The sequence below is a fragment of the Urtica dioica genome, chromosome 10, assembly GCF_054948205.1.
Source record: "Urtica dioica subsp. dioica isolate 48M chromosome 10, U.dioica_male_clone48M_v1_H2, whole genome shotgun sequence".
In the NCBI taxonomy this organism is placed as follows: domain Eukaryota; kingdom Viridiplantae; phylum Streptophyta; class Magnoliopsida; order Rosales; family Urticaceae; genus Urtica; species Urtica dioica.
Window position 1 is genome coordinate 1,065,292 of NC_142765.1, and position 24,785 is coordinate 1,090,076.

The window sequence follows — 24,785 nt, forward strand, 5'->3', positions numbered from 1 at the left end:
ATTCAAAAGATTAACAAAACTCAATATACATATGAATTCGTTTATAAACCAACCAACCTTGATACATAATTCTCACAACATTTATTCACTAAATTCTGAAACTCCCAAATAGCTGTTTCAGATGCTGATCTAACACTCAAATTACATGAACCAATAAAAAATTGATTAAATTCCAAAAAAAAAAGGAATAAATTGTGTAAAAAGAATGGATAAGTATGTATACACATATATCCAAGAATGAAGAAAAAACTAAGGAAAGGAAAAAAAGAAAGAGACGAGGCCACTTATAGGTAACAATACTATAGGGCCAATAGGATATGAATAAAGCTAATGATAATGATTATCAAATAAATGAAATCAAGAGCATTTGGGAAAAACACTTGCAATTCTGTTGAGCTTCACGTTTTGGCAAGAAGCTTCGACGAGATCGCTATCTCCTTCGCGCTCGAAACCGACGTTGTGAAGAGAAACGCCTTTGCATGGCACGCTTTTGCTACACTCCAACTTCACAGCCACTTTTGAATTACTTGTCCCTTTTATATTTATGTATTTAATGTTGCTTATCTCCACGGCTGAGGCCTATATTATATATATATGCAATAAATAACGTTAAAATTTTGTATTTGTACTGATTATATATACGTAATATATTAGGGTTGCAAAAAAAGAGATTATATTTGGTATAATTAATTGATTAATTACCTGTTGGTGACATGGTTCCTTCTGGTCACAATAGTTTTGGTCAATGATAATTGGGTTGCTAACATTTCTCATTAATATGTTTTGAAATATTATGTTCTTCGCATATCCAGAACCTCCCTGAAAAAAAAAAGTGACATTTAATAACATGATCCTTTTTGGTTATAAATAAAATTTAATTTGAAGAAATATTATTTACGTACCTGCCAAGTCTTAATTCTCACTCCGTTGGTGGTTCCTGTGAATTTGACTCTATTCACAAACACGTTCGAAACTTCAGCTTCTGAATTCCCAGCTCCTAAGCTTCCAATGCTAGATAATTTATCAATTATTAATAACCGAGATGTCAGTTCATATAATACAAAAATTTATACATAAATTGATTCGTATTATGTTCTAATATAACAATTAATTCATAAATAAATACCTTATTCCATGGCCAGGTCCACAAATTATGTCCGTAGCTCTAACATTCTTTGATCCACTCACTATTGAAATGCAGTCATCACCTTCATATATAGGAGAAAAAGTAATTAATAAAAAAAATATATATCACGTGCATATATATCTTCAATTTATTAGTACGTAAAGAGAGAAATATATACATATCATGAAACAATATCACTCACCTGTTCTGATGAGAGAATTCATGATGTGAATGTTTTGAGATGCGGTGACGTGAATTCCGTCGGTGTTGGGGCTATTTCCGGGTGCAATCACTTTCAGATTCACCGCTTTTACGTTCAAACATTTCTGAAATGTTAAATGCATTTGTTGTGCATTCTTGAACCTCAAATTGGCCACCACTAGATTGGTGCACCCATAAAATGTCACAGCCTACACGCATAAATTCAAAATTCAAATTAATATAAGATTATTTCCATATTTAATGGATATTTTTTAATGAAAAACAAAATAGATAATTGAACTTACTGTTGGGGCATGCTTGCAAGGCTGTGGACGAAAGAAATGGGAAGACACCAAAAAAGGGAAACAAAGAAAGTTAGATATTTATATTAATATGATTAAAATGAAAAAAATATATTAAATGAGAATATATATACTTACAAGAGCTTTATTGATTTTGCAAGAGTTGAGCCACCATTTCCTTCCATTGCCATTGATAGTGCCACCACCTTCGACTCTCAAGTTTCGGACTCCCTCAAACACCATCCAATGCCTTCTGTCGCTGTCGTAATCCGAATGATGTGGCGACGCTTTTATCACCCCCGAAATCTATTCATAATCACAATTCCAACCGTTCAATTAATATCTTGTTAATTATTAGTTAATTGACGTTAATAATAACCGAAATTAATTTATTATTTACTTACACAAACTCACCCTCATTGTAATGGAAGACTTGCAAGGCCCTGAAAACTTGATTGGCTTAAGATGATAAACTTTGGTTCTTGGCACATAAATTATGCTCTCTTCTTTAGAGGAACAAGCCCTACTCCAAGCCTTGTTAAATGCCTATAAATATTTTTATAAACATATATCCAAAAATCAGCACAAAATATTCACGTACTAAGTAATAATTTATTATTTTGATTTCGATGGTATAATTGTTTACCTGGCTATCGTCTGTTCCATCGGCTTTGGCACCTAAACCATCCACGTTAATGAATACCCTCTTCGGTGAAGGTGTGATCGCTCGGCTAAGCCTTGTCGTAACTCCATATGAGTTTTGGAGTTTCGATTTCGGGCTTCTAATTTCAGACTCGTCTAGGGCGAGAGCCAATGAAAGTGAAACGAATATTGTGAGCGCTAGGAAAGGGAGATGGGAATAGTTTCTTGCTATTGACATTTTTTTATGGATAATGAATTATTTTCGACTAAAAAATGAAAAACGGCTTTTTGTGTGTGAGATATGAGTAATTTGGTTTAAGAGATCGAAAGAGTTATATGACGAGAGAGAATATGAGAAGAAGTGAAATGGATATGTTTGTTTTGTAATGAAGACTATAGATCTCTCTCGTGTATTTATAGTGAATTAGTGGAGCTTACTTTAGAGTTTAATTCTAATTCTCTTTCCTATTTCTTAATGAAAAGAATCATAGTGGAATATGATGAAACGGGTGAGAGATAAGTATTTAGTAATTGACCGGTATAGGCGAGTTTGGTCGTCTTACAATTTTCAACAATATTAAGGAATTTCAGTAGAAGTTAGTTATTGGTGGACGATTGTGATTGTGCTTGTGCTTGTTTACCAATTAGCAGGCACGTGCATATATTACTATTTATGCGAGTTTATTTCCCATTTTTTAACATGTATGTACACGGTCAATTTATTCATATTAAAGTTTAGTTAGTTTGTGTTAACACGGGAACATATGAAGGGGTTTGCATGAGATACAAAATTCACAGTATACAAATACTTGTAATAGATCACACAAATTAATTATTATAGAAAAAAATGATATGTGGTTAGTCAGTTGAGTTCCAACAATTATTCTAGTAAAGGAAATTATTTTTACTTTCTTTTCAAAACCCTTATTTTCTTGTCATATTCAACATTTATTGGGTTAATGAATAACGTTTTGCAAGTAGTCACAAGTGTTTGGCCAAAAATAAGGTACGTAAAATATGTATATTGTTTATGTTGGTATTAGTCCACTTATTTTGTGCATAGCAGTTTTTTTTACTTGGGAATTCAACACGGTTCAATGCGGTCTCTTGTGTGTTATCTTTTGACCTATAAACTACAAATTGTTTGACATCGAAAATAATAGAAAATTAGGCTTGATATAGTGCTGTCAAAGCATCATATTATACTAACAAGCCATATATATAATTATAATACTTGTGACAAACCCTAAATAAAATAACTAAAAGTGCACAATCCACTTCAGTCAAAGAATAGCTAGTTTCATTATGTTGGGTCACTCTCCAACCAAGCGAAGCTTCTTCGATTTCTTTGAACCCAAAGTTGCCAATTTTGTGCCTGACTTTTACTTCAGATTCAGAATACACAACAGCATATATATATTTAAGTTGATTATTTCCTTTGGTCAATATATATTATATTTAATATCAGCCGTTTCTGACAAATTGGACCTTTTTTTGTTTCATTTTGCCAAACTATGAATACGTATGTGCGAGTGTAGACACGTACGTATATATTATAATGTCTGTCGTTTATCACGTGGCCCTCTGAAATGATATACGTATGTGCGAGTAGACCTATATACAGATTTATTCACCACTTGAAATGATATACGATTTATTTAAACATAATTAATTGCTGATAAAAAATAATTTTAGCTAAGAGAAGAGATGAGATGAGAAAGTCTATGGACTAGCAGAGAAAAACCTTCTCTGATTTTCAAGTTATTCTCATTAACTCAGAAGAGAACCTTCATACTATGAGTTCACCGGTATAAATATTGTTACGTTGATTTCGTGTATCTAACTAATCTTTCTAACCAAGTACTTAACAACTTTACAACTGATTATCGACTGGCTGACGTGGCATCTGGCTTGGACTGATTTCTAACGATTATAGACTAATCAGATGGTCGTATATATGTTACATATATTATATTGTATATATATACGTGGAAACGTATAGACAATTTGCAAATAATTTAATTTAATATTTGATGAAAATGAAAATACAAAATTGTAAACATAGTAATAATATAAGAAGAATACAAATAATCATAAACCTCAAAGGTAACAGAAAATCAGAAAATAAACAAAAGATAGCATCGAGGCTTATTGAGCGGTTTTTTTGAAGCTTAATTTCACTCCCTCACAGAGTGGTAAATTCGATGAGTAAAAGCCTCCTAAGATGTATGAGGACTTTTTATAAGGACAGAGTGAGTTTCTCACTTATGTACGTAGGACTTTTATTGCACTTTCATTTTTTGCATTTAATTTCACTTCACCAATCTGTGGATATTGTTCTCTAAATCTTTGAGTATCAGTTTGTCATTAGCCTAGTTTTAACATATAAATAATTCTATACCATTCATAACGAAGAATAGAAATACACTAAGTTTTAGAGTGGACTCGAATAATTGTTACCACTCAGCCAAGGTTTAAAATTTTGGAAAATTGCGAGAAAATTACGCCGAAATTGCGATAATTTGATAAGTCCGACATGTTTACGACCATGTGTGCATTTCGTTTTCGTCATTTTGTGTCGCGGGTATAGCGTCGAAATTTTCATGTTGTTGCGTCCATTAATGTCGATTAGCCCATGGTTTAAAACACACAAAATTAAGTCTCCATTCTTATCTTCATATCTTAAGGATCGATCATACCTAGAGTTATAGAAAACAACACCCTGCATTAATAGAGTCCTATACCCAAATTCTCTTTGCATTCTTAACATGCGTATCATTTTCGTCACATTTCACGCCGCAATTTCGGTCGCGTCGTCCAAAGCCGATCAAGCTAGTGCAAATTCGACAATATTTCAGAAAATTGTGTGTAAAATATATTTATTTGTGTTTTTCATTGGATGTTGTTTGTACTTATTTCATATTGAACACATTATTGTTTTAACATTTTTGGAGAGGTTATAAATTTTAAATTGATGTTAATTGAAGGTTAATTATTAGAAAATTATAGCTATATATATGTACGTATTGTAAACAAATATTTGAAAATATGAAAAATGAGAACTTGTTGGTGAATTTCATATTTGGGGTAATCCATGGAATTATGATGTGCTTAGAACTTATTATGTGTGTTTCTCATATTGTGCTTGACTTCGATATTTTCAACTTATTATGTGTGTTTATTATAGAAATTTGTAACTTAGGAGGTCATTTCAAACATCACGTTTTGGATATAGCCAATGTTTGGAAACTTATTAAAAAAAAATAACCAAACAGATGTGATGGCACTTTAATAAGCCATTTGAATTTTATATTTTGTCCCTCGTTTGAAAGCAGTTTTTTTTTGCTAAGTTCGTCACTCTCTCTCTCTCTCTGTCTCTCTCATACAGTTTTTTTCTCTCATCAAAACTTCAAAAATCCACATCTTCCTCATATGAACTCGAAATTGAGTGATTCCAAATCTTACGGATTTGTGTCAAGGAGAGATTCAAATATAAATAATTGTGTTGGCTGAAAGGTCTTGTCTACAGTTGTAGAATTCCACCAGAGTCCCTCATTGATACGTTTTCCATTCACCGGCGAGAGGTGGGTTTTGATCCGCATTTTCAAGACCAAGGCATAATAAAACTTTAGGTTCATTATCATTGTCTATTCTTCTCAGTGATACTCCAAGCTTCTTCGATGAAAAACTAGAAATTTATGTAATTTTTTTTATGGAAATAATTGGAAATTTCTGGAATTTTTTTGGAAATAAATGAAATTTAATGAAGATTAGTCTGGGTTTTTTGGTTTACAGAGAAAAACTAAAAGAAACAAAATTTTCTTTTTAATTAAGAAATTATGTTGAAATTTTTCTAGAAATTCGAAACCCATAACACTTGTCATTAATTTTCGAATTTTTAAAATTATTTGCATTTTCTTTTTGTTAATTATAGCATGTTTAATATGAGGATATTTAAGTCAAATATAATTTTCATTGGCTACTTTCCTAAACGTTTATAAACGTTGGCTACATCCTAATTTTATAATTTATTTTTTATTACAAATCTACAACGCCATTTATTATATGTATTTGACTTTGAAGTTTGAACTTATTATGTTTGTGTATTATGTATGGTTATAATTGAAACTTATCATGTATGTATAGAACTTCTTATGTATGTATGAAACTTATTTTTTATATTTGAAATTGTGCAACATTATTTTCGTTGCAATTTCAGTGTTTTATCATAATTTTTGTTGATCACCGCAATTTCCGTCGATATTATATTTTTAAATTTCCATATTATTTCCGTCGTAATTTTAATCAACCACCGTAATTTCCGCTTTTTTGGACCATCGGCACAAAATCGACAACCACTAGTTCAAACTTTGCACTCAGCTAATCAATAAAAATATATTCTCTTTACTTTTATTATATCCAACGGTATTAGTTTAACAGAAAATATTATTATACACATAAGAAGAGAGAACGAGCCTACGGACACATATTACTGTTCATGTTACAGTACGGCGACAGGAATGCCCATTTAATTTCCAAAATTACATAAATACTATTTAAGTTTTTGAAATTACATAAATATCACTTAGTTTTTTGAAATTACATAAATACCACTAAATATTATAACCTTAACCATTTACATTGAGCAATCAAATAGATATATCATCTGTGTATATCAATTTCCAGATTTGATTTTCATTAATAATATTTTTTATTTCAAAAATAGATATTAAAAAGGGCAAAATTGGAATAAAAAAATTGGTTTAATTGCCACATAAAAAAAGATTTGCTATTTAAACAAAAAAAAAAAAGTGAAATGTTGGCTAATTTGCAATACCAACGTTTCACGGTGGCTAATTCATGTAAATTTTCAAAAAATTAAAGTGACGCTAACACAATTCTTTGTAACGTTGAAACTACTTTTACCATAGTTATCTCCTAACCGGGTTTTTGTTTTTGAAATACTAAAAGTATACATTCTATTTATAATTTTATCACATTTTTTCCTCTTTGTCTAGGGTTAAAATTTACTCATCGAATCGCTGTTTATGAGGGGTTAGAGATCAATATGCAATTCAAGATGATTATTGTAGACAACTAACAATAACAAATCCTGGTAAGTATGTTCTAAGTTATCATGATCAATATAGTTTTTATTAATGGGCGTGATTAATATTTGAATATGCTTGATTGCTAGGTACTACGGCTCTGCTTAAGACCAATCTTGTGAATGATCAAAGAGTCTTTGAGAGGGTCTATATATGCTTGAAGGCTTGTAAGGATGGGTTTAACAAGGGTATGCACTTGTAGGAGTTTTGAATTATCTGGAATTCCTTGCCCTCATGCATTAGCATGTATATGGTCCACTGGATTGGATGTCATGGATTATGTTGATGACTGATACAAGAAGCCGGCCTATTCTGCTGCATACAGTGCTATAATAGAGCCCATGACCAGTCCTGATAAATGGCCAGAACCTGGGCTACATCCAATTGTTCCACCACCAAAAATTGCACTACCTGGACGGCCAAAGAAAAAGAGGAACAGAAGCAATGATGAACCTCCAACTCCTGCCACAAAGCAATCCAGAAAAGGCCAAAGAAATCACTGCAGTAAGTGCAGGCAGACAGGGCATTCTATTGTTACTTGTCCTAATGCAGCTACTGTTTAGGTACATTCATCTCGAGTTTTGCATATAGACAGGGCATTCAGTTTAGAATTGCATATAACATGTTATTTTGTGTTGTAGGTGAAACTGGCAAAGAAGAGAGGAAGACAAGTGAAAGCAAATCCTGATCCGGAGACAATCAAGAGGAAAGAAAGGAGGCAGAAACAAATTGCTAAAGAGAAAGGACCATGCTCAAGTCTGGCAATTCAACCTTCAAACTGATTGTGGATGCTGTTTTATGTATTATTTTGTGGTGGGTGTTTTAAATATCAGAAGTACTTCAATATGTATTTTAAGTATCAGAAGTAATTCTCTATTTTGAATGAAATTGTCACTTTGAACAACATCCAGATTACAAGCCCCATAAAATTGTCAATTTTCTCAATTTTCTCACTATCACTTTGAAAAAAAACCAGTCTTCATAACTATGATCAATATCCAGATTACAAGCCCCATGACCAGCCAAAACACATACATATACTACAAAAACATTACAATAAACACTAAAGCCATGACAATAAATCAGTCAAAACACATACATAAGCTACACCAATATTACAATAAAAACTAAAGCCATGACAACAAACATGAAAACAAAAAACACAGTATTCCATCTTCTACGTATCTTCATTATTTTCCCTTGATTCTCTTCATCATCAACTTCATCCTTTGGTTCTCAAATTCGAGCTTGTTAATCCTCCTAAGGAGTCCAATAATGATTTCTTTTGATCGGGCGCAAATTTCAGGGTCAATTTCCACTGAAAGCAATCGCAACCTCCTTCAGACTGACCGACAAAAAAAATCAAAATACTCAGACTAAAAAAATTTCAAGTACTAAATTAAATGAAAACTCATACGGGAACTGACCTTTTTCTTGTAACAACTAATGAATCTCCTACCCGGATTCATATCGGTCCATGAAGTGCGCTCAACCAATGGCACGCCATATTTGCACAAATCTTGAAACCTTGCCTGAGAAGGCGATCTCTGACTCATCGACGGCGAGCTTGCGCCTGACAATACTCGATGGCACTTCGTACACCTGCTATCGAAGGATGAAGACGAGCTTTCGTCGAGCAAGGCGTCAGTATTGAGGGGATTGTGAAGAAGCGAAAACCAGAACTAGGGCTTTTGATTTGGGATTTTTCTATCGAACGAATGTGTTTCTTATTTCAATATCAGTTGTTTTTATTTCTTAAAATGAATTAATTTACTCACCTGATGAAGGCCACGTGGAAAACTGTTAGCATTAAATAAAATGTAACGGTGATACTGAAATGCTACTATAGGTATTTTTCCCGTAAAAAAAAAAAGATTGGGTGCCAATTTGTATCCACGCGAAAACATTAAGTATTAATGCCGCCATTATCTCTTGTATTTATCATTTTATCACATTTTTTCCTCTTTCTTTAGGGTTAAAATTTACTCATCGAATCGCTGTTTCTGAGGGTTACAATTTACTCAAAAATAGAACAACGCTTTTAGCGTGTGTGGATGCGTGTATATAAACCAATTAATACGTAGCTACAAATTAAAACAACGTTTTTGAGCCGTAGTGGTTTCAAATAAGTGTCCAATCTAAAAACTCAAGAGATTAACAAAACTCAATATACATATGAATCCGTTTATAAACCAACCAACCTTGATACGTAATTCTCACAACATTTATTCACTAAATTCTGAAACTCCCAAATAGCTGTTTCAGATGCTGATCTAACACTCAAATTACATGAACCAATAAAAAATTGATTAAATTCCAAAAAAGGAATAAATATGTAAAAAGAATGGATAAGTATGTATACACATATATCCAAGAATGAAGAAAAAACTAAGGAAAGGAAAAAAAGAAAGAGACGAGGCCACTTATAGGTAACAATACTATAGGGCCAATATGATGAATTAAGCTAATGCTAATGATTATCAAATAAATAAAATCAAGAGCATTTGGGAAAAACACTTGCAATTCTGTTGAGCTTCACGTTTTGGCAAGAAGCTTCAACGAGATCGCTATCTCCTTCGCGCTCGAAACCGACGTTGTGAAGAGAAACGCCTTTACATGGCACGCTTTTGCTACACTCCAACTTCACAGCCACTTTTGAATTACTTGTCCCTTTTATATTTATGTATTTAATGTTGCTTATCTCCACGGCTGAGGCCTATATTATATATATACATGCAATAATTACAAAATAACGTTAAAATTGTGTATTTATACAGATTATTATATACGTAATATATTAGGGTTGCAAAAAAAGAGATTATATTCGGTATAATTAATTGATTAAGTACCTGTTGGTGACATGGTTCCTTCTGGTCACAATAGTTTTGGTCAATGATAATTGGGTTGCTAACATTTCTCATTAATATGTTTTGAAATATTATGTTCTTCGCATACCCAGAACCTCCCCGAAAAAAAAGTGACATTTAATAAAATGATCCTTTTTGGTTATAAATAAAATTTAATTCGTAGAAATATTATTTACGTACCTGCCAAGTCTTAATTCTCACTCCGTTGGCGGTTCCTGTGAATTTGACTCTATTCACAAACACGTTTGAAACTTCAGCTTCTGAATTCCCAGCTCCTAAGCTTCCAATGCTGGATAATTAATCAATTATTAATAACCGAGATGTCAGTATATTTAATACAAAAAATTATACATAAATTGATTCGTATTATGTTCTATTATAACAATTAATTCATAAATAAATACCTTATTCCATGGCCAGGTCCACAAATTATGTCCGTAGATCTAACATTCTTTGATCCGCTCACTATTGAAATGCACTCATCACCTTCATATATAGGAGAAAAAGTAATTAATAAAAAAAAAATTATATCACCTGCATATGTATCTTTAATTTTTAAGTACGTAAAGAGAGAAATATATACATATCATGAAACAATATATATCACTCACCTGTTCTGATGAGAGAATTCATGATGTGAATGTTTTGAGATGCGGTGACGTGAATTCCGTCGGTGTTGGGGCTATTTCCGGGTGCAATCACTTTCAGATTCACCGCTTTTACGTTCAAACATTTCTGAAATGTTAAATGCATTTGTTGTGCATTCTTGAACCTCAAATTGGCCACCACTAGATTGGTGCACCCATAAAATGTCACAGCCTACACGCATAAATTCAAAATTCAAATTAATATAAGATTATTTCCATATTTAATGGATATTTTTTAATGAAAAACAAAATAGATAGATAATTGAACTTACTGTTGGGGCATGCTTGCAAGGCTGTGGACGAAAGAAATGGGAAGACAACAAAAAAGGGAAACAAAGAAAGTTAGATATTTATATTAATATGATTAAAATGAAAAAAAATATTAAATGAGAATATATATACTTACAAGAGCTTTATTGATTTTGCAAGAGTTGAGCCACCATTTCCTTCCATTGCCATTGATAGTGCCACCACCTTCGACTCTCAAGTTTCGGACTCCCTCAAACACCATCCAATGCCTTCTGTCGCTTTCGTAATCCGAATGATGTGGCGACGCTTTTATCACCCCTGAAATCTATTCATAATCACAATTCCAACCGTTCAATTAATATCTTGTTAGTACTTTAGAGTTTAATTACACATTCTAATTCTCTTTCCTATTTCTTAATTAAAAGAATCATAGTGAAATATGATGAAACGGGTGAGAGATAAGTATTTAGTAATTGACCGGTATAGGCGAGTTTGGTCCTCTTACAATTTTCAACAATATTAAGGAATTTCAATAGAAGTTAGTTATTAGTGGACGATTGTGAATGTGCTTGTTTACCAATTAGCGGCTACATGTATATATTATTATTATTCTTTGTGAGTTTTGTTTCTCATATTATCACACGTACATGGTCAATTAATTCATATTAAAGTTTAATTGTTTATTATTAACACGTGATCAATTTTCTGGCCAATCCGGAAGAGGGTTTACATGAGATACTAAATTCACAGTATACAAATACTAGTATACTGTTCCGACAATTTTTAGTAATAGAAATGATTTTTCTTTTCTTTTCGAAACCCTTATTTTCTTGTCTTATTCAAACATTTATTATTGGGTTAATGAATAACGTATTGCAAGTAGTCATAAGTGTTTGGCCAAAAATAAGGTACATAAGTATAATATAATTATTGTTGGTATTTATCCACTTATTGTGCATAGTAGTATATACTATTCGGACACAACTCGGTTCAACGTTCTCATGTGTGTTCTCCTTTGACCTTGTTTGACATTAAAAAAAAATAGAAAACGAGACTTGATATAGTGTTGTAAGAGCATAATTATACTAACAACCGATACAAATATAATAATACTTGTGACAAACCCTAAATAAAATAACTAAAAGTACACAATCCACTTCAGTCAAAGAATAGTTAGTTTCATTATGTTGGGTCACTCTCCAACCAAGCGAAGCTTCTTCGCTTTCTTTGAACATATGAAAACCAGTTCGTGTTGAAAGTAATAAGCTTTTATGTACAATCATATGATAACATTGACCCATGTTTTTATTTTAGCACGGAAAAACGTAATTAACTATATTCTGTTACTACAATAAAGTAAACGAACCCAAAGTTGCCAATTTTGTGCCTGACTTTTACTTCAGAATACACAACAGCATATATATTTCAGTTGATTATTTCCTTTGGTCAAAATATATTATATTTAATATCAGCCGTTTCTGACAAATTGGACCCTTTTTGTTCCATTTTGCCAAACTATGAAATGATATACGATTTATTTACCACTTGAAATGATATACGATTTATTTAAACATAATTAATTGCTGATAAAAAAATAATTTTAGCTAAGAGAAGAGATGAGATGAGAAAGTCCATGGACTAGCAGAGAAAAACCTTCTCTGATTTTCAAGTTATTCTCAGTAACTGAGAACCTTCATACTATGAGTTCACTGGAATAAATATTGTTACGTTGATTCCGTGTAACTAACTAATCTTTCTAACCAAGTACTTAACAACTTTACAACTGATTATTGAATTGCTGATGTGGCATCTGACTTGGAGTGATTTCTAACGATTATAGACTAATCAGATGGTCGTATATATGTTACATATATTGTAGTATATATATATATATATATATATATATATATATATGGAAACGTATAGACAATTTGCAAATAATTTAAATTAATATTTGAAATTATGATTAAAATCCTTTCAACATTAATTTTTAAAATTATGCCACTAAAATTTAAATATATTTTAATATAATATTTTTGTTAAGATATTGTTATTATTATTATTATAATTAAATATATTTTTCTCCATATTACATGTTAAGTGGAATTTATATAGAAAACAAAGTTGTATATTATTTTATATATCAATACTTTAAACCTAAATTTAATGCTCTTAAATGGATCGATTAATCCCGCTGCAACGCGCGGTATATCGGTTGTCATACATACATAATAAGGACCAACGCTCGACTGTTGATTCCATATATTCAACTTTGAATGGCTGAAGTAAATTATTTTAAGATTAGCATGTGTTAAGGCATAGTCTACGTGGAACTCTTTTTTTACTGCTTTCCTATAGGTCTATTACTAGTTTAGTCATGTCTTACGTGGACTATCACTTTCCCTTTATTACTGCCTAGTATAAAATGCACACTTAATCTTTTTGTATCATTATCTTTGTGATATATTCAAATCCTGTTAGGCTCTCTCTTCTCAATCCTAACATGGTATCAGAGATGGAATTCCGGCTTCGGAAAAATAGAGATCCGATCATGGTGACGGCGTCGGTAACGTCTCTTGAAGACATATCAGGATCTACACCTGCGAAAGCAAATCCATTCGTTTTCAACAATTCGACTGGAATGAAGCTTGATCTCAATAACTTTCTCATATGGAAAAAGCAAGTCCACAGTGCGAGGACACGATCTACCTGACTTTCTCCCCAAATCCGATGCGGCAGCAATGAAGTATGGAAATGCAAGAGACGAAGAGAATGATGATGTCACTCAAGAGTACAGGCATTGGGAGAGACAGGATCAACTTTTCGTGTCCTGGCTACTCTCGTAAATGGCGGAAGGTATTCCATATCGTGTTATTAGCTGTGACACATAAGCTCAGATCTGGAAAACACTTGAAGTGTATTATGCTCAACAAATTTTAGCCAAAATTTCTCAATTCAAGTCTCAATTGGCGAGAACAAAGAAGAACGATGTCTCTATGTATGAGTATCTATTGAAGATCAGGAATCTGGTGGATCTGCTATCTCTATGAATGAGTATCTATTGAAGAGCATGTTGAAGCAATCTACGAAGGTTTTCTAGATGAGTACGAAACGTTCATTCTAGCAACTATAGAACGAAATGATGTGTTCACGGTAGAAGAAATTGAAGCTCTACTATTGGCGATGGAAGCGAGGATTGAAAAGAAGAATTCAGAGCTCGATCTGCCTCAACAGAAGAACACATCATTGATGACTGCTAACTACTCCTCTACTCACTATTCCAAAGATCGTTTAGGAGGAAGATCAGGATTTCATGGCCAGAGACTGTCGGTGAATCGGGCTCGCATCAGACACGAACAATCGCTCTAATGCGATTCGTTTGAGATGATTCCACCATATAACCATATTAATGTGGAAAAATAATTAATTACACTGATCATAAGCTAATTAAATTATGGTTATAATTAACAAGATCTAGTTATGTTTAATTCACGTGAGCATGTTTATCAAGCAACCGATTTGAGCGAAAAACGAATACTTACATTGATTTTCGGTTCAGCTACAGAACGCTCCAAACCAATCGCGTACTCCTTGCGTCGTCTTGATGAAGGACTCGAGGATGACACCTTAGTCTTCCGAAACGTAATCTCCAAGGCGAATAAGAAAGATGAGTGGGCACAGTCTTTATCTCACTAGATCACGAAACTAGATGTTTCGAGATCTCGCTCTTATTTTACTAAGAATGGAAACGAATTTCTGAGGGGAAGAGAAGCAGAAGTGCACGGCCAAGGAAGGCTAGAATGCGCGAAATTTTTCACAAAAATTGCTTATTTTTGCATTCTCATGAACCCCTATTTATAGTAGTAATAGGAGATATTCATGGAATCTTCCAGAATATTTTATTTCATTTTATTGTGTTCACACTAGTGGATTAAATCTAGGCCATTGGATCTCAACAAGTGAATCCTACTTTTTCTCTCATCTATCAGATCAATATCTATGGGATATTATTCTCTATTTAAATAGAGAATATATTATTTAGTGAGAGAATAAAGGAGAATATATTATTTCCCTTTAAATATATTCTCATATATTCTCCTAAATACTTTCCTTTAAATAAGGAGAAAATATAGGACAATATCTTATATTATTATCTCTCATTTATTTAAACAACTAAAGAGAAAATATTGGTAAATACCAATATTGAAAAAATCGGATTTGATGGCACACGGCCTAGGGGATTTGCGCAAATCATATGCCAAAATTCCCAATTCGATTTTTCCATGTGTGCAAGGCCCAATTGCTTAAAACCCAATTAATCATTTATTTACTTGGTCCAACAATAAACAAATAATTAATAATTGTTTATTTACTTGATCAAACAATAAATAAAGAATTCTACCATAAATATTTATTTAATTCTGCGAATACCCGTTTTCCAGAATTAATGTTGTCAATCACAATTACAGCAAGTGAGATTAATAATGATAAACATTATTATACGAAAGTTCTTATCCGCCTTTATCAGAGCCGAATCGGGGACTATGGACCAAGTAATAGAAGCTTAACAAATCCGATGAAAAAGACGAAATAGTCCTTTCTCTTTTTCCATCGATTCGTTTAATCTTGGTCAAATTTACTCCACCTTGTAAGCCAAGACTGAACTCTCCTTTATACTAGAATTATATTTACTCATCGTGACGAGTGTCCACTGATATAGTCAGTTCGTGATCAAGATCCTCCAGGTTCAACCCGTGTCAAGAGAAGTCAATTTTTCCGTTATACTTCTCTTGATACATATCAGCCCTAAGCATTGTTGCTTCCCCAGCGAAAGATTCTTTCGAACGTTACTTACTTCGAAAGTGCTAGCAATCTATCGGTTCTGGAATCAACCCTTAGGTGAGAGAACATTAACCTTCTTTCAGGAAGGCTGGATTCCGTATCTGTAAATCATTTCCCACTCGAATTATGCTCTAAGAAAACTCCCAAGACATAAGCTGTGATTAGCATGAATAGCCTTTTAGCGAATGAGTCAAAGAGCTCAGTAACATAACCCAGTGTCCATGATCACTTCAGGATTTAGATCAAGTGTCACTGTGACCATCATAGTGACCTCGGTTAGTGTGTCGTAACGGTCCTTAAACGACACATCTACACCAAGACCTGTCCAAGTCGTACACTTACCACAAGTGTAGAATGCTCACACATAGTGATCAGCCTTCACCTATGTGTTCCATATATATGACTTTAGATATAGCTTTCCAGGCGTATATCAGTCATCGACCTCGTTTTAGCTCACCGTCCGAACTCAGGTGCCCAGCACGTGACTCAGTTTAATACGGAGGCTATGGAAGATAGTTGTTATTGATTCTAATTGTTTAGAACTCAACCCACTAATCATATAATGCTAATAAAGTAATCTTATTATCGAATTTAGTAATCATTTATTCATTATCTTCAAGTGGGCAATATTCCCAACAATCGCCCACTTTGACCAGAGAAGATAATTTTCCTTCAGCCAATTTAATTCTTTGCCATCATTATAGACGGTTTAGACATTGACCTAGGATTGAGATTCCCATCATATGGATTCCCACTTTTATCTATACTCTATCATTTATGTCGATCTGACATATGTCCCATTTTCATATTATTCTAGTTCATGCATTTTTGCAAGTGATCTTTGACTTACCATTTAAGGTCAAGTCAAAGTGTTCATAGTAAATAAATTTACTTTAGAACAAATTAACACTTCGCATACCTTTAGATTATACAGCAGACTTTATATCTAAAGATAACAAGTCTCCCTATCAAGGTGTACATCCCTTTGGTGCCAAAACAGGTTGCACCATTGCATGGTTTGATCTCATCACCACTTACTATAGTGTGATTTATTGAACGTGTTTAAATAAGAATTTATTGACCTATTTCCATTACTTGGTTATTTATAGTTCATCCTTGTTTGTCGTGTTCATATTCAATATATACACAGGACTTTAAGGATCTACTATATTTAAATAACTAAGTATCTCACTATTTCCAGAAATTACAGTGTTTACAACACATGTAGTTATTCTCGGAAATACGACGTTGTCTAAGGTCTAATTATTAGTCTCTTTTTAAAGACAATGTCAATAGCCTCAACATTGAGCTCATACCTTATATCAATAAGTATGTTTGAGACATAATGGAACGAGCATGTCATTTCTAAATTTAATTTTAGAAACAGTTAGCTCAGTCAATTTACTTGTGTCATAATGAGGTCTAGAACTATAATAGTAATGACTTTATTCATGACACTTGTTTAGGAGCTACACTTATCGATCATTCTCAAAATATTGATTATAACAAACATCCATGTACAATCATGATTAGTTTGTTAAATACTTAGGATCTACCTTTCATATTTCAAAACGTTTAGTAGTATAACTACTTCGATCCATGTCTTTATGTTATTGGAACTTCATCCTCAAAGGACAGTTCATCTTCAATTTTGAAGATCCCAAATGAAGTGGTTCGTGGTATCAGAAAGAAGAGTACCATTGATGATAATGTCTCTCCTTAAGGGCTCAATCCCTTATCTTATAGCTTATTAAAGCTTAAACCATTTCATTAATCCTTTTATAGATCTCTCTATTCATTTAAGCTAATAGCTTAACAGGTAGATCTATTAAATATGGGCTAAGAACTTTCAGACAAGTTAGTATGATCGAGAGTGATATCTCAAGATCATGTCTTTCCATTTAAGGAAAGTTTATTACTGATGAGAGTGACAAGGATCCATTCTAGGATGCTCCCACTAGGTTATTGATTTTAACGACAAGATAATTCAAAATTATCCTTCCTTTCAATTCATTGATTTATGTGGCAAGGTAATCATTGATTACTCTTCCACTTTAATTATTGAATAATAGCATATACATTCCGGTTAAGGATGCCATCTTCAATGATGGGTTTAATCCTATGAAGGATGTTGCTATTTATTGAACAACAAGTGTCTAGATTTCATTAAAGAAAGCTCCCACTCTTTTATTGAACAATAGTGACTAGAATCCAATTAAGGATATTCCCACTCAATAATATTGGTTTAGTGACTAGGTTCCATTTATGGATGCTCCCACTATATCAATGAATAAGAGTAGCTAGGTTCCAGCTAAGGATGCTCCTACTCGATTATTGAATTTTAGAGTGGCTAGGTTCCAATTAAGGATGCTCCCACTCAATCAATAAATCTAGAGTGGCTAGGTTCCATTCAAGGATGCTCCCACTCAATCAATATGAATATTAGTGACTAGGTTCCAATTAAGGAAGCTCCTACTAATTTAATTCATCATCAACACTAACTCTTAGTCGTGTCTCCTTTATTACTTATTATTCGCACAAGTCATTGTCGAATAATGGTAATAATTATTTAGACGCTTTCAAAGCTCTAAATAGTTCTTAAACAATAAAACATATTCAACATAAGAATTTAATTAAGCAATAAAAGCTAATTAAATTCTAACAGAGATAATAACTTAGAAAATATTTATATTTATTTATTGTGCTTCTATATAGCATACGAACGGGAAAAACGTGACCTTCATATTCTATATCTTTTTGATAAGGACATAAGCATTCATGCATATTCAAATATCATAAAAGCAATCAAGACATTCAATTATTGAAGGAAATATTTAAAGACACAACCATGTCTTCATAAATAATGTAATAAAACATAAAGAAAGAAAGATTCATCCTATCTGGAATAACCATAAAGGCTACAGTCCAGAAAACCTCGGATTATTAAATGACACATCTCATGTTCAAAAATAAATCCAAAAATGAAAGTAACAAAACTAGCGGGAAATTAGATCTTCAAACGGAGCATGAGCTTCTCTACAATTCGGACTTGAATCCGACATTGTTTAGCAAGCTCGTCTACACACGTGTGCTCCATCAGATCTGCTCTGCAACAAGAAAAGAAGTATGCTCATGAATAATTATCCTCAAAACATTTTTAGGATATCTTTAATCATAAATTTTAAGGTACAATACCAACATTCTTCTTATTTTCCTCAAGCTCAGCCAAGTACAAAGGACAATGCCTCTTCCAATGGCCTTCAGTGTTGCAGTGGTTGCATTTACCAATGCTTTCTCGCTTCTTTTCTTTTCCTTTTCTACTTCTCTTGAAGTTCTTCCTTTCCTTCTTAGCGGGACCTTTCCCCTTTGAAGTATTCGGGCGTGCCTTAGATGACTCAGCACCAGAAGTCAACTTCTTCTTGGTTTTAGGCGAAGAACTCTTGTCAGCATAGAGAGCCGACCCTTTGTTATTCCCATGTCGAGTGATAGACTCGAAAGTCTGTAGTTCATTCAACAGCTGAGACAGTCCATACGTCAACTTGTTCATGATGTAGTTGGACGTAAACTGTATGAAGTCACTCGAAAGGGAATTCAGGATTATTCCCACCTGAGCAACCTCATCCATCTGTGCCCCATGGAGTTCGGCTTCGGTGAAGTAGTTAGTCATCTTCATGACATGATCCCTCATCGGAGTTCCCGCAATTATCCTAGTGCTAGTGCACTTACGGGTGAGCTCAATGCGGGCTTGCTCGCTTTGCATCCCAAACATTTGTTGCAACGAGTCAAGGATCTCCACAGCGGTCTCATTCCCTTCCATCTTAGTTCGCAACGCATCAGATATGCTTGCGAGCATGTAGGCCACCGCCTTGTTATTGGCAGTAGTCCACTTGTCTTTGTCCTCCCTCAAGTTCTTGGAGGCACCATGACCAGGAAGAGGAGGTCTGTCTTTAGTGAGGATAAAACAAATGCTTTCACTCACAAGCACAATGTTGAGATTCGACTTCCACTTAGGAAAGTTATCTCCAGTCAGGACGTCTTTCGACAACAGGGCCATAATATGGTTCGACATGATTACTAAAACATAAAAGCACATTTACTAGCAATATGAAAAGAAACAACCATCAATATATAATTTAGGAAATAAAAACTATAATGCAAACATGCACGGGATAAAATACTAATCAAAAGAACCCAGTTTTTATATTCCAAGGTAATTCGACTAATAACCACAGTCCGTTTCACTCTGGTGACGTAACGGAGTGCACTTAGTGAAAATGAGAACCATCTCAGATTAGTGAGCAATCATAGTACATGCACCTTCATAACTATGCTCACTAACTACCAATTTTATAGGAATCTTTGGCCACATGAGCAACCACCAGTTGGTTCATGCATGAGTCAACCCAACATTTCAGTGAAAGAAATCTAGCTCATACGCACTAGCGTAACTAGTACACGCAGAGATCAACCCTCCCACCTATCGTCAGAGACACAACCTTGGTAATGGAATCAGAAAAGCCCTTCCAAATGGAACTGACCACCATGTTTAGAAAACCACCGGTCACGAGGGGATCTTTCATCCTCACGGTGTTGTGTCAATGTTGGAGACCTACGACTCAATATACTTTCAGTATTTTAATTTTCCTAGCATTAACTTTAATCTAGGTGATTCACTCGAGTTAACTAAGTCATATTAAAAACTCGAGTGTTTCTAAGCTACCCTTAAAAACAGATGTTTCAATATAGCTTAGTGATTAGGAATTCGTGACATCTAGTCTTGATTATCCTAAAAGTATTCCATCACGGAAAACCAGTAGAGAAGGTGAGACACTAGGTCTTCTTAAGTACCTCTCAGCTTAGCCTCTTATCGGCTTGGTGACAGAGCTCTCCGATCCGTTCAACTCATTCATTAATTAACTATCCTAATCCAATTAGACAATTTTAATGAATGAAAGCCCATGACAACCATTAACATACGATACATGATCTAAGTTATAGCATACAAGCATGGCATAGTAATTAAATAAACAAGCAAGTGCATGCAAGAATGGTTTGATTCGGATTGATCGTTTCCTATTTGATTCTATAAAGTAAATCAAGATGAGCCCAATCATATTGGCCCATGGATTCAATTGGGCCCATTCTTATGTCCCTTAGAAAAATAAATCAATATCAAATTATTTAATTTTTCTAATTTTTTTATCGAAAAAATTAATTAAGTAAGGGCCCATTCCAATGTCTCATTTAAAATAAATCGATATCATAATCATTTATTTTGTAATGTTTTAAATAAAAATCATTAGGGCTCAGCCCATACAATTAATTAAATAAAACATTTAAAAACTTATTTTTTTCGGTAAATTTTTTTTTTTAATGAGTGGGCCCGTGGGCCCACTAGGGTTTCCGGGCTGAGGCCCGGACGAATCCTCTAATCTTGACCTAGGTCAAGATTAGACTTGAGGCTGCACCGGACCGCCGCCGCCACGAGGGCGCGGCCCGGCACGAAGAGGACGGCCGAGACTTGTCACAAAATTTTGTGACAAGTTTTCTTGTGGCGTAGTCATGGAGGCTTTCTTCGTCCTTCATGCTTCTTCGTTGTGTATCCATCTCTCGCCGATCGTCGTGATCAAGAACGTCGCACCATCGGATTACAACAATAATAATAATAATTACATAAAACCTATACCCTTTGAATTTCGAGTTTACAAAAAAGCTAGAAAAGCGATAATCAAATATTCTACGATCAAACCACGAATCACAATCCACATATCATATATTGAATTGCATGAAATTCACATGCACATATAATTTCATTCAAACCATATTTAAATTAATTACTAGAACAAATCGATTAATTAATCATAGCTCTGATACCACTTGTCGGTGAATCGGGCTCGCATCAGACACGAACAATCGCTCTAATGCGATTCGTTTGAGATGATTCCACCATATAACCATATTAATGTGGAAAAATAATTAATTACACTGATCATAAGCTAATTAAATTATGGTTATAATTAACAAGATCTAGTTATGTTTAATTCACGTGAGCATGTTTATCAAGCAACCGATTTGAGCGAAAAACGAATACTTACATTGATTTTCGGTTCAGCTACAGAACGCTCCAAACCAATCGCGTACTCCTTGCGTCGTCTTGATGAAGGACTCGAGGATGACACCTTAGTCTTCCGAAACGTAATCTCCAAGGCGAATAAGAAAGATGAGTGGGCACAGTCTTTATCTCACTAGATCACGAAACTAGATGTTTCGAGATCTCGCTCTTATTTTACTAAGAATGGAAACGAATTTCTGAGGGGAAGAGAAGCAGAAGTGCACGGCCAAGGAAGGCTAGAATGCGCGAAATTTTTCACAAAAATTGCTTATTTTTGCCTTCTCATGAACCCCTATTTATAGTAGTAATAGGAGATATTCATGGAATCTTCCAGAATATTTTATTTCATTTTATTGTGTTCACACTAGTGGATTAAATATTATATAACCTTTGTTGATGCTTGCACTCGCTATACATGAATATATATGTTAAAAGCCAAATCTGAAGCGTTCAAATTTTTTTTAAAACTTCAAAGCTCAAGTGGAACTACAATTTTCTCATAAAATCAAATGTATTCAATCTGACTGGGGGGGTGAGTTTAGATTGTTTACCAAATTTCTAGAGTCTCTAGGTGTTGTTCATTGCAAATCCTGTCCACATACTCATGAACAAAATGGTTTGGTTGAGCGCAAACATCGCCACATTGTTGAAAATGGTCTCACCTTACTTGCACATGCACAACTTCCTTTTGAATTCTGGGACGAGTCCTTTAGATCAGCTGTATATCTCATAAATAGGCTGCCAACTTCAGTTCTTCATGTTCAAACTCCTTACCAAGCCTTATTTGGTCACGCTCTTAAATATTCCCATCTATGTGTCTTTGTTTGTGCTTGCTATCCGAATACACGACCCTACAACAATCACAAGTTAGCCTTTAGGTCCACTTTGTGTGTGTTTCTTGGGGTGAGTCAAAACCACAAAAGTTACAAGTGTTTAGATGGTAATGGTCATGTCTATGTGTCTCATGATGTCATTTTCGATGAATCATCCTTCCCATATTCATCTCTTTTCCAGTCAGTCACTCCATCTTCTCAAAACCCTGTGTGCACTTCCACATCTCCAACACTGTCCATTCCATCGGTTCCTCCTCGATCAATATGCACAATCTAGTATCCTATGTTCTCCACTTGCAGGATCAGAACTGGAGACTTCGGTGATGCCTTCATCGTTACCAACCGACTCATCTCTTGGTCATGGCAAGATTATCATTGATCCTCCCTTTGAGTCATCCAAGTTAGTGGTTGGTCCACAAAATGCTCATCCAATGCAAAACCGAGCTAAGGCTGGTGTGTTCAAGCCTCTTGTCTACAGTGTAGCTGTGGAGCCGGACTCGGTTGATAGTGCACTGGCATTTCAGGAGTGGAGTGGTGCCATGAGAGATGAGTATCTCGCATTGATGAGGAATGACACGTGGTATTTGATTAAGTTTTAAAAATGATACTTGAAGTCACTGTTGGTGTCGGATTCATGAACTATCAAAAATTCGTCGTATTAGAATCAAATGAAGCAGAAGTGTAGCAAAAGTAACGTATAATAAATAAAGATTGATTTTATTAGATCGGAGGAATCAGAAAGTTTGATCCTCTTTGGCTCCCTAACTAGATCGTTATCTATTTCAGTGTCTAAGAATGAAGGTTGCGTGAGATAAATGTAAAATAAAGCATTCTTCAAACATGCATCAATGACAAAAGAATTATTGGAAAGAGATATTCGAATTCCATTCTTAATAAACTTCAAACAATAATCTTGCTCACAAAGACGAGCAATGGATATCAAGTTCTTCCCGAAGGAAGGAACAAAATAAACACTATTCAAATTTAAAGTTCGATCTTCAAAAGATAGCGTCACTGATCCCACGGCCTTTGCTGACACCGAGCTCCTATCACCCCATCTGAAGGAGAAGTCACCTTCCTCTAAGCTTTTGGTTTTCTTGAAACCAGTCAATGAACAACAAATATGGTTAGTAGCAGCGGAGTCAAGAATCCACGTTGATACATTATCAGCTACTAAGTATGCTTCAGTAATAAGTACATTACTATTTTCCTTTGCTTTGAGGTAGGCAGGACAGTTCTTCTTCTCGGCCTTGTGAGGTCTCTTCTTAGATCCAGAGGTGGAGGTTTTGTGCCCAATAGCATGTGCATCTCCTTGGTTCCTCTTTCTCTTAGTGAGACCTTTAGCAGTGTGAAGTTCCTTCATTAGCTGGGTAACAGTGTACTCTAACTTGTTCATGGAGTAGTTCAGCTTAAAGGTATCAAAAGATTAAGGGAGAGTTTACAAGATCATATCTATTTTAGTCTCCCCATCAATCTCAGATCCTAGGATTTCCATCTCATTCAGATAACTAATGATCAGCATCGTATGGTCTCTGACAGGAGTCCCAGCCTTCACGCGACAGTTCATAAACTCTCGGACTGCTTGCTGTCTGGCCTTACGCCCTTGCCCTCCAAATATCTCATGGAGATTATAGAGCATATCAGCGGCTGTCTCAATATCACGATGCTGCTGCTGGAGCGCATTGTTCATAGATGCTAAGATATAGCACCTCACAATCTCATCGGAGCGAAGCCAGGCTGCCAAGGCGTCCTTGTCCTCTTGAGTCGAATCATCATTCATATGAGGAGGACATCGTTGGAGAAAACTTGCAATCCTGTTGAGCTTCACATTCTTGCATGAAGCTTCAAGTTCACCG

General features: G+C 34.3%; 1 protein-coding gene and 1 pseudogene across 1 annotated transcript; both read right to left on the reverse strand.

Annotated features, from left to right (window-relative positions):
- Positions 1-285: 285 nt before the first annotated feature.
- Positions 286-5,873, reverse strand: LOC149382867 (polygalacturonase-like; annotated as a pseudogene).
- Positions 5,874-9,767: 3,894 nt separating this feature from the next.
- LOC149382868 (polygalacturonase QRT2-like) lies at positions 9,768-13,943 on the reverse strand. The gene is made up of 9 exons (XM_089628857.1): positions 13,852-13,943; positions 11,898-11,976; positions 11,300-11,467; positions 11,166-11,186; positions 10,858-11,065; positions 10,651-10,732; positions 10,423-10,535; positions 10,229-10,341; positions 9,768-10,095 (listed from the first exon to the last, which is right to left on the reverse strand). The coding sequence occupies exons 1-9, from the start codon at positions 13,941-13,943 to the stop codon at positions 9,874-9,876; spliced, it is 1,098 nt and encodes a 365-aa protein (XP_089484983.1). The 3' UTR covers positions 9,768-9,873.
- Between the last annotated feature and the right edge of the window lie 10,842 nt (positions 13,944-24,785).

Excerpts from the sequence above, each read along its gene's own strand:
- LOC149382868 (XM_089628857.1), bottom strand. The coding sequence starts at position 13,943 with ATGCCTGTACTCTTGAGTGACATCATCATTCTCTTCGTCTCTTGCATT. Across the intron at positions 11,977-13,851 it reads GGATTTGGGGAGAAAGTCAG|ACAAGAAAATAAGGGTTTCG; the intron begins GTAGATCGTGTC and ends TGTTTGAATAAG. Across the intron at positions 11,187-11,299 it reads GCAAAATCAATAAAGCTCTT|CCTTGCAAGCATGCCCCAAC; the intron begins GTAAGTATATAT and ends TTTCGTCCACAG.